This window comes from Emiliania huxleyi (genome assembly GCF_000372725.1).
Source record: "Emiliania huxleyi CCMP1516 unplaced genomic scaffold EMIHUscaffold_329, whole genome shotgun sequence".
Lineage (NCBI taxonomy): Eukaryota > Haptophyta > Isochrysidales > Noelaerhabdaceae > Emiliania > Emiliania huxleyi.
Genome location: NW_005199530.1, coordinates 107,414 through 117,767, shown reverse-complemented (window position 1 = coordinate 117,767; position 10,354 = coordinate 107,414). Strand labels below are relative to the sequence as shown.

The following is a 10,354-nucleotide window of genomic DNA, read 5'->3' as shown; positions in this document are numbered from 1 at the left end:
CGCCGCCAAAAATGCCAGCAAAGGGCGAAGAGGAGGCGGGCTTGGGCGCGGCCGCCTTGCTGCCTCCTTTACGAGCTGCCGCCGCGGCAGCCCGCTTCGCCTTCTGCTCGGCGTTGAAGGCTGCGAGCTTTGCTTTGCGCTCCGTTGTCGCATCTGCCGCAAGCACAATTGTGCGACGCGTCACGCTCGCAATCGACGCGATGCGCGGGCTTGCTACCAACGCAGATGAGCTCGGCAGCAGGGCCAAGCAGACAGCGAGCAGGCCACACATGGATCCTACCTCCGCCACCACCTAAATGAATCGCACTTCTCTTTTCCAAGAAATTGTGCTCGCTTGCGCTTGAGCACTTGATAGGGTCCCACCTGTCCCCCTGATCGTTCTTCCAAAATCCTGCTAGTGCAGGTGGGGACCCTGTCCTCGTCCCATCCCTCGTTTGGCGTGTCTGTTTTCTTTCTTTCTTTCTTTTGATAGGGTCGATTCCGCATGGTACGGGACCCCTCCGATCGTCTCGCCCTCCCTCACTGGTGTGTTCATTGGGGGGGGGTCATAACAAACACGGTGCAGGATCGAGGTGCACGCTGCCGAAGCAGTGTCGTCCCCCCTCTCCCCGACCGACCGACGGTGATGGCGGTGTGACCGATCGAGCTACAAGAGGAGCTTGTTCAGCAGGATCCGGGGTAGTCTGGCGTACTACCTCACTGGGTCTGAGACCGCCGAGACGCCTCCCATCACCGTCTCGGATTCATGTGGGATCGAACCACTCCGGGATTGTACTTCATTTATCGACTAGACGGTTTGGCCTCTGTGTTCGTGCACTTGGAGCGTCGCCCATCTCTCCTGGAGATGTCTGCTCTATTTATTTATTTATTGGTTTGGCCGGCGCCACGTGGCGCCGGGCCCGCCCTCCAGGGCGTGGCACGTCTAGTGCCAGCGACGCAAACGGCAAGTGTTTTGCGACGGGTAGTGTTGGGACCAACACGACGCCGATCGTTGAAAGTAGCAACCACTCACACACGCCTCTAACCAACTGGCTCAGTTGAAGAGGCCGCTCCCACAGCTCTCACACCTATCTCTCTGGTACACAATATTGGAAGCGTTGTGAATTGTGGACTATTGGTCTCCTAAAAATCTCTCTCTCAACTCTCTCTCCGTAAGACTTCGGAGAAGGCGGCAAGCCGTGAAGTTGTCAACCGTCTCGGCGCGTCGACAACAACTGGAACTCGAACCAGTCGTGCTGCGGGAACGGCCACCCCTCTGATTGTTCTGACAGGCACGGCCTTGCACCTCGCCATGGATCCGCGGCAGAAGCCAATCCCGCAACGTTTTCAGGCAAGAGAGGAGGAAGACGCATACCTTCTCCTGGGAAAGTTATTTAGGAGCACCCCGGTTTCGGACATCGGCGAACGATTGGACGGTGCCTCCAACTGAGCCAAATGGAGTCCAGCGATGTGGGACCTCAGTCCCAGAAGCTTGGAGCTTCAGGCCGCGACCACGTGGCTAGGTGGACACTAAAGTACCATTTTGGCGCCAAATCTTGGCGCGAAATGACACGTGGCTTGGCGGGAGTGTGGTGTGGCTGCGCTGCTCGACAGCGCTGCTGTTGAGCGCCAGCTGCTGCTCCCTTCAGCCAGACGGCCGGGCCTGCGCAGCACAACCGCTGGCCTTCCTCCTGCCCCACAGGAGCGCGCCAAGGCGCGCGTCTGGGCAAGCAGTGCGTCTCATCGCGATGCGAGAGTCGACGCTGTGACGCCGCCGCTCGCCGGCTAGAATGACAGTGGCAGCATTCAAGTACGCGTCGAGCTGTGCGTACCAGCACTCGTATGCGAGCTAATTGTGTCCCTGAGCTGCTGTGGGGTGCGTGGGCTCAGCTGCGGAGCACGTACTGGGCGGCGGTAGGGGGGTGCTCCTAAATAACTTTCCCAGGAGAAGGTACCAAAACTGCTCCAATCGGTAGCTCCGTGCGTTGCCTTTCACTGTGTAGCTGTAGGAGTTGTTGCAATTTCTCGATCTTTGAAGTCTTGTCCTGCAGCAACATTTTCTGCCTCCAAATGTAGTCTAATACGTCATCGCACCTCCGCCATGAGGACGGCCTTGTGCGAGCGCTGTCGTTGAGAACGAAGCGGCCGGAGTGTTCTTGTTGCCTTCAAGACATATTTCCCCTGAGGTAGCTCGTTCCCTTGGTGAGGGCGGTCATGTTCGTCATGGCCGGGTCGTGCATGTACGTCTGGGCGACGTCCGTCGGACTACGGTCCGCCATCTTTAGCAGGTCTTTGATCGGCTTCAAATCGTCCTCCCTTGACGCCGCTCGCGATATGTTGGTACGGGCGAAGCTGGAGGAGCTCAACAAGCTGCTGCGGACAGTCGGGCAGCGCGAGGGAGTCAGCAGCGCACCACTGCTCAGCCGATGGGAAGAGCTCGAGGTGTCGGTGGACGCCTTCAACGATCGCCTAGAGGATCAAATGGGCCACCTCCGGAACAGCATGGAGGCGCGCGTGGGTGAGGTCGACCTGAAGGTCCAAAAGTTCGCGGCGCGGTGGACCGAGCTCAAGCCGAAGAAGCTCGACACGTCGCAGCCTGCCGAAATGGCGGCGCTCATCGATCGCATCAAGGAGTGGCAGGCCGAGCTGAAGGAGGTGGTGGAGGCCAGCGATGATCTGGCGAGAGACTGTAGCCACTTTGACCTCCCGCCGCCGAACTTTGCCGGACTGGCCGACATCAAAGCGGATATCGAGTCGTACGTCGCGTCGTGCGACTTCTTCGAGTCCTTCATGGGCGAGCTCGAGGCGTTGGCGGCCGAGGACTGGGTCTCGTTCCGCCAGCGCACGTACGTCTTTGACGATCTCATCGCGTCATGGCGTGAGCGCGCTGCGGACTGCCCGCCGGGCGCCATCGCCAGCCATCTTGTAGCCGAGCTCGACGGCTACAGCCAGCTCGGCCCGCTGTTGAAACATGTGCGTGGCGACGCCTTCCAGCCGGAGCACTGGGCATCTCTCTTCCGCACGCTCGGGATACCAAAGGTGCCGCTGGGAGATCTTCGCCTCTCCCACTTCCTCGGCTGCACGAGAGCACTCCTCGAGAACCAGGCCGAGCTCAAAGAGCTTAATGCCCGCGCGACCGGCGAGGTTGCGATCCGTGAGGCGGTCCAAGAGGTGACGGCTTGGGCACAAGACGCGCGCTTTTCGACCACATCGTACAGCAACGGTGGGCGCAGCACGGCGCTCATCAAGGACTGGAAGGACCTAACGACGCAGGTTTGCGACTTCCAGGCGCTACTCGGGTCGCTCAAGGCGTCTCATTTCTTTGGCACCTTTGCCGACACCGTCACCCACTACGAGGCCAAGCTGGCGCTGCTCGACCGCGTGCTCTCGCAGCTCAACCCCATCCAGCGAAAGTGGGTGTACCTCGAGCCCATCTTTGCGCGGGGCGCAATGCCGAACGAACAGCCGCGCTTCGCGCGGGTTGACGAGGAGTTTACATCGATCATGCAGGGCGTTGCAGACGACCCGCGAGTCTTCTCGCTGCTGCGCGTGTCCAACCTTCCGGAGACGCTCTCGGCGATCCTGGACCAGCTCGAGCGCTGCCAAAAGGCGCTCTCCGACTTCCTCGAGCAGAAGCGACAGTCCTTCCCGCGTTTCTACTTCATTGGCGACGACGACCTGCTCGAGATCCTCGGGCAAGCCAAGAACCCCGCCGTGATCCAGTCGCACCTCAAGAAGCTCTTTGCCGGCATCTTCCAAGTGCAGTTTGCCCCTGGCGACAAGGCCATCACGGGCATGTGCTCTTTGGAGGGCGAGGTCGTACCACTGAAGCAGCCGGTGGAGGTCAGCGAAGCCGTCGAGGGCTGGCTGCAGCAGCTGGCAACCGGAATGAAGGAGACGTTGGTTGATTCCATTCTCGAGACGCGGCGAGCGCCGCAGCTCGATCTCGAGGGCTTGGCCTCACAGGTGCTGTGCATCGCAGAAATGGTGCTCTTCACGCAGCAGGCGGAGGAGGCCATCCCGCGCGGCCGAGCCGCCCTTGAGGGCCTCAAGAAGGAGCTCCTGTCCAAGCTGCACGGCTACACCTCGCACGAGACGGAGGTGCCGCTGCTCGGCCTCAAGATCCAGTCGCTCGTGCTGGACCTTATCCACAACGTTTCGGTGGTCGATCAACTCCTCTCAGTACAGGCCGGCGCGCTCGACGCGTGGACGTGGCGCTCTCAGCTTCGCTACTACCTCAGGCCCGGCGATGGCCACGTCACTATGTCGATGGTCAGCGCCACCTTCGACTACAGCTATGAGTACCAGGGGAACGCACCGAAGCTGGTGCACACTCCGCTGACCGACAAGTGCTATCTCACCCTCACGCAAGCGATGCACCTTGGCTACGGTGGCAATCCATATGGCCCTGCCGGCACCAGCAGGTTGCGCCGCCTCTCGCGGCCAACGAGCGCGTTTGTCATGCGCCGCCCACCGTGAGTAGGCACGGGCAAGACCGAGTCTGTCAAGGCCCTCGGCCACGCCTTTGGCCGACAGGTGCCCGGAGCCGCACGGTCGCAAACCTCCCTATCTCACCCACCGCGCTTTGGTTTGTAGTTTGTGTGCATGCCGTCAAGTTTAGGACGCCAGGGCCTGGCGTGGGTCTCGCAACCCCGCTACTTGTACGTGCCCCTGGTGACCGGGAGTGGTCTGTCTTCACGGAGGGCCGACGGACCGACGGACAGACAGACACCTGAGGCACACGCACGCGCGGACGCGGACACAAAGAAGTGGATCGCGTCACACCAATCAATCCTCAACGAGAGAGTTGTACAGCTGTGGCCTACTCGGCGTCGCCCGGAAAAGAATTCACCATGTCGGGCGGCTCGCGGATCGGTCGTTGCCCCACCTTAGCGGCTCGCGGCTCAGTCGTTGCTTCTGCAAGCTGTTGCAAGCAAGCCTTCGGAGTCGCTCCCAGCTGGTAAGAAAGAAAGAAAGAAAAGAGACAACGCAAGGGAGGGATGGGAGAACGGCACGCCGCCACCACACAGGGACTAGCTGGTCGGTCCATATTTTCAGTGTATGTAGCTCTTACGAACATACCCGTAGGTGAACTGCTGACAGGGTTTGCGATGAGGAGCGATTTTGCGGTTCCCAAACTCTTTTGCCCTTTGTTGTAAAATTCTTTTTTAGATTCAATTACCGGTGGTTCTTATAGCCGTCATCACCGCGGCAAACGCTTCACCGGACTGCCTCTGTCACCAGCCGTGCTCCTACCACATGAGGTGTCTGATCTTCGCATCGCTGACTCTCCAGTCGCGCGTGCCGTCAACGCGGGCGCTCGAACCAGCTCTGCAGGCAGCGCTCGAGCCTGCTCTGCAGGCTGGGCGGTGGCCGACACAGAAGCCTGCCGTGTTGCCGGCTGCGCAGGCGCGGAAGATGCAGCAGACACTCTTCCGGCACCGCTTCCTGGTCGGCGAGGACATGGTTCTCCGGGTGCCGCTCGACGGCGTGTCGAGGCTGCGTGTGCTCCTCGCGCATCGCGAAGCTGCGGGGCTCCTCCACACGCAGGTGGAGGCCTTCCGGCCGCGCTACAAGCTGCGCTGGTCGGTGGACGCGATGCGCATGCTCGCGGTGCCCAACGCAGGCGGCTCGTCCCTTCAGTCCGAGGCGCTGAGTTGCGAGGTGCTCGCGCGGCTGTTTGGCTCGCGGCTCGTGATGACCGAGATGGAGCTCGACTACTTCTCGGGCTCAAAAATCACCGACTACTCGGTCACGCTCTTTGAGCACGCCGTCGGCGTCTCGGTCACGCGCGCCATCAACTGGCCCACCTTTGCGCTGCAGCCGGCGGACGCGTACAGGCTGCTGTTCAAGAAGCTGCGCGCGATCCAGATCTCGAGCCGCAATGTGCTCAACATGCGTTGGCGCAAGCAGGTGCTTCACGTGTGGGTGCGCACTTATCGCGACGCCCAGACACTCGAAGAGCAGTATGCCGCCATCCCGCCAGAGGTGCGAGGCAACTCGGTGGTCCTAATCACGCTTGCGAACGGGATCGACTGGATCTGGTGATCTCAGGCGTGTGTGACGAGGGTGCCTTCCCAGCTTACATTTTTGCAGGGGGGTATTTTGTGGGAGTGCGCGTTGTCCGGTATGCGTGTTCGTGAGACGTGAAATCTGTGTGACGTCACTTAGCTGTGAGTGTGTATGGAGTGTGACTGTAGAATTAGTTGGGGTTGGTTAGCTGTGTTTAAATCGTTTAGAGCCGCAGGACCAGGTGTGTAAAGCCGATATAGAGTATGCGTTGTTGTGGCAAGACAGAGAGTATGTCTCCGGATCGCAGCTGTCGGCGCGCGCTTGCCTCGGCGTGTTGGGTCCGACGTTGGATGGCGTGAAGGGGTCGTGCCGCCCCGCGGCGGCCACTGGCAGCCAGGCGCGTCTGCCATTCGCGATTCTCGCGATTCCGATTCCAAATCGCAATGCCAAAATTAAGGCTTTGCATTCACGGCAATAGGGACACCATTCCCATTCTGATGCAGCGTCTTCGTGCTGCCGGGCTCGCGCGGCCGGCAGCGCGGATGATCTGCCTGGGTTTCATGACTTCCTCTCGGGCCTTGCTATCTGGGCAGCCGACACGAGTCAATCGAACCTACCAAAATATACTCCGCCACATCGAAAGTGGAGCAAAAACTCAGCCTTGAGTTCTCAGCGCCCTCATGGCCCGCCGATGGCAAACCCGACTCCCTCCATCCGTGTCGCGTGTGGCGCCGCCCGATGGTGCCGGCAACCCACCCGCGCTAGGTCTCGGGGGACGCAGGCAGGGTCACACCCGACGACCTCGGGAACTAGCCGGGGCAGTCGGAGAAGGGGCAACTCCGTGCACTGACGGTCGGCCGCCAGAAAACACGCCTGCGTGGATCGCGTCACACCAATCCTCGCTACCCAACGCGGCCAAAGGATATCCACCTCGAGAACCTCGAGAACCTCTCTGCACTCACTCTGGCCTGGAGGCTGCGCTGCGGTCCCCCACCCCCACCCGTCGACGAAGCTCCCCCGCGGAACCGCGCGTAGCGACGCCTTCTCGATCGAGATGAGCGCGCTTGAAGCTCGCCCACCTACTGCCCCTGAGAGTGGTAAGGAGTGGGATCAGCGCGGCCTCTCGCCCGGCCGGGTACGGTACATACATTGATGGGAAGGCGAAACACAGTCCGACCAACGACTGGGTGGAGCAGATCACAGATCACGTCTGTCAACCTCTCACAGACCAGGTAGGTAGGTAGGTAGGTAGACCAGCGCATAGCGCCTCCGATGTATTTTCTTCTCATGAGGCCGGAGGAGTATGACGGCCTCTTCGACGGCCCATAAGGGGCCGTTGTCTGCTGTGCCTTTTGTGGTGCTAGTTCGTGCCAGTCTGCTGTGAGAGGGGCTTGTATTCGTAGAATTCTTCTCCTAACAAGCTCCGGCTCCAGTGGTGTGTTAGTGCCAGTGCGCGCCAAAAAAGAAAGAAAGAAAACAGACAACCCAAGGGAGGGATGGGAGGACGGCACGCCGCCACCACACAGGGATTTTAAGGAGAGGAGTGTGGAGCGCTAGCCGTCGCCCACCCTAGGGGGTCTGCCTCTTCCTATCTCTTTTCGCAGTCTCTCGCCGATTCTCGCTGCAACCTTCATGCCACCTCGCGGCCGTCCCACTCTCGTCGTTCTCTCCCTTGTCACTTCCTCCTCTGTCGCGTCATTCTCTTCTGCCTCGTCCTGCGCCGCCGCCGCCTGCCGTTCCCTTGTTCTCTCGGCTTCTTTCGCCTTTCGGCGCAGCTCCGCCCTCCTTGCTGCATATCCTGGCCCCTCGAGTCTATCGAGCTCCCCTCGCGCAAGGACCACGTTTCTGACTCCCACTCCGATCATTTGCCTACAGGTCATGTTGTTGCTCAGGTCCACTCTCTCTTCGAACACTCGTGCCTCTACGGATGATGCCGGCGCTGGGGTCCCCTTCGGATGCATCGTGACATCTGACAACTGAATTTCCACTGGTTCGTCCTCCTCGGAGTCATCTTCCCCGTCCTCCTTCCGTTCGGCTCTTCGCTCGGTACGTTCGGTGTGGCTCACCCTCCATGCCGTGAACAGGCGCTTTATCCACCCTATATTCTTCTCTCGTTCCTCTGCCCGTGCCTTGGTCTTGTCGTTGTTTCGCACCCATGTCTGTATGGCAATCGAGGCTGCCTTCCCCACTACCTGTAGTTCACTCGTCACCTCTTCCGCGAGCTCCCTCCTCTTTCTTTCGGGTATGGCGCCAGTCCCGTGCCCAGTGCGGCGAGAGAGTTCTTTTTGTTGAATTCTTAAGTCAATCCTGGGAAATGGCGCTGCCGGGCCTACCACTCCATGGCGCGCATGCTCAACAACCCTTGGATAGAGAAAGCGGTCATGGCGGCCCCAAACGCTGCAGTGCAGCCGCACTACGTGCAGGCAACTTTGGTTCGGGGGTAGGGTATTGCACGCATTCCGTCCAACGGCCCAGCGTCCTCGTAGGTGCTCGACCTTTGTGCCCGGCAGGACGGTGCGCAGAATTGTGTGCTGTCGGATGGGGCGCGCTCGATCGGAGCCGTGCTCGACGCGAGCTGTGTGGCTGCTTTTGAGCAAACCAACGTACTCGAGCGCCTCCAAGGCGGCACGGACAGTATATCCCGGGAGAGAAAGGCCCCCGCTTGCATGACTCCTCCGGCAACGGCCTCGCTACCGTGCCTCCAGGCGCCATAATCTTGCCCGGAAAAGAGGACTACCAGATCATGGTGAACAACGTCCTCGGCCAGTTCAACATGCGGGTCTTGGCCTTCCGCTACGAGGGCGCCGATGATTCGGGCGTGCTCGGCGCTCCTCGGTGAGCGAAGGGAGAGAAGAGAGAGGGAGGCGTTGGAGAGAGCGGGGAAGGAAGGGGGGTGGCGTGCTCGGGGTGGAGCGAGCTCCCTCCAAATACCTCGCTCCCTCGCGGCAGGAGTGTGATGGAAGCGCCTGCTGTCAGAGACAAGTTTGCCGCCCTGCAGCACGGCTGCGCCCGCCCGCCAGCAGAGGGCAGGGGGGCCGCCAGCAGGGGGGCCGCCTCGCAGCAGGCGCCGCAGGAGGCGCTCGTGCGGCGCGTGGCTCGCGCTACTCCGAAAGGGCGCGCCTTTGGCTTCCCGCCCCCGCGCTTTCTCTCATCCGCACACACACACATACACATACACACGCACGCACGCACGCACGCACGCACGCACGCACACAGCTGCCTCCCTGTCTCCCGTCGCGCCAACGCCCCATCTCGGCCCCAATCTGGGCTGTATCTCGGCCCAATCTCGGCCCAATCTCGGCCAGATCTCGGCTCTCTCTCGGCAGGTGCGCCTCCTTCCCCGTCGATCCGGACCCGCCGCACCTCCCGCTCGAGCGGCTGCTGCATCTCCCGCCCGGCGGGAGAGAGAGCCGAGAAGAGAGCCGAGAGAGAGCCGAGAGACAGAGCCGAGAGTTGCTGCCGCTCGAGCGCCCGCGTGCACTGGTCCCGCCCAGCGAGATCAATATCCCGCCCGGCGAGATCAACATCCCGCCCAGCGAGATCAATATCCCGCCCGGCGAGATCAACATCCCGCCCGGCGAGATCAATATCCCGCCCGGCGAGATCAATATCCCGCCCGGCGAGATCAATATCCCGCCCGGCGAGATCAATATCCCGCCCGGCGAGATGTAGCCCGGCGAGATGTAGCCCGGCGAGCGCGGAACCTGCCCTCCCCCCCCCCTCACCCCCCCTCCCCCCCTCCCCCCCTCCCCCCCCCGATCCTAACCGCTCCCCTGCGGCGGCCTCAGAGACACCCAGCACTCCCCCGGAGCAGGCGGGCGAGCTCACCTCGCGGCGCTGGTCGCCGAGGCAACGCGCGGGGGAGGCCATCGCCGAGATCTAGCCGAGATCTAGCCGAGATGTAGCCCGAGGTGAAGCCGAGAAGTAGACGCGAGGGAGTGACGCCGCAGCATCGCCCTCCGGGCAGCTCCGCCGCTCCGCTCACCCGCAAGCCTCTGCCTCGCAGGCAGCCTCGCAGGCAGCCTCGCAGGCAGCCTCGCAGGCAGCCTCGCAGGCAGCCTCGCAGGCAGCCTCGCAGGCAGCCTCGCAGGCAGCCTCGCAGGCAGCCTCGCAGGCAGCAGCGACCTGTCGCAGTCGCGCGACGAGCCCAACACGGCCCCGACCGCGGGAGAGCCGCCCCTAGCACGCTTCGCGCGTGCCGAGCCGCTCCTCGGCATGCCCGCCGTAGGCGTGTGAGCTGCCGCCGCGGCGGGCGCACGCCCAGTCCCAGTCCCAGCCGGAGGCGGCGGTGCGCTTCTCGCTCGCTCCGGCTGGGACTGGGACTGGGCGTGCGCGCGCCGCGGCGGCAGCTCACACGCCTACG

General features: G+C 62.1%; 1 protein-coding gene across 1 annotated transcript; it reads left to right on the top strand.

Annotated features, from left to right (window-relative positions):
* Nucleotides 1–2,193: 2,193 nt before the first annotated feature.
* Nucleotides 2,194–9,663, top strand: EMIHUDRAFT_117244 (hypothetical protein; the record flags this gene model as incomplete). The annotated part of the gene is made up of 8 exons (XM_005773731.1): nucleotides 2,194–2,249; nucleotides 2,403–4,369; nucleotides 4,463–4,515; nucleotides 5,389–6,023; nucleotides 7,027–7,126; nucleotides 8,478–8,505; nucleotides 8,697–8,826; nucleotides 9,486–9,663. The coding sequence occupies 8 exons, from the start codon at nucleotides 2,194–2,196 to the stop codon at nucleotides 9,661–9,663; spliced, it is 3,147 nt and encodes a 1,048-aa protein (XP_005773788.1).
* Between the last annotated feature and the right edge of the window lie 691 nt (nucleotides 9,664–10,354).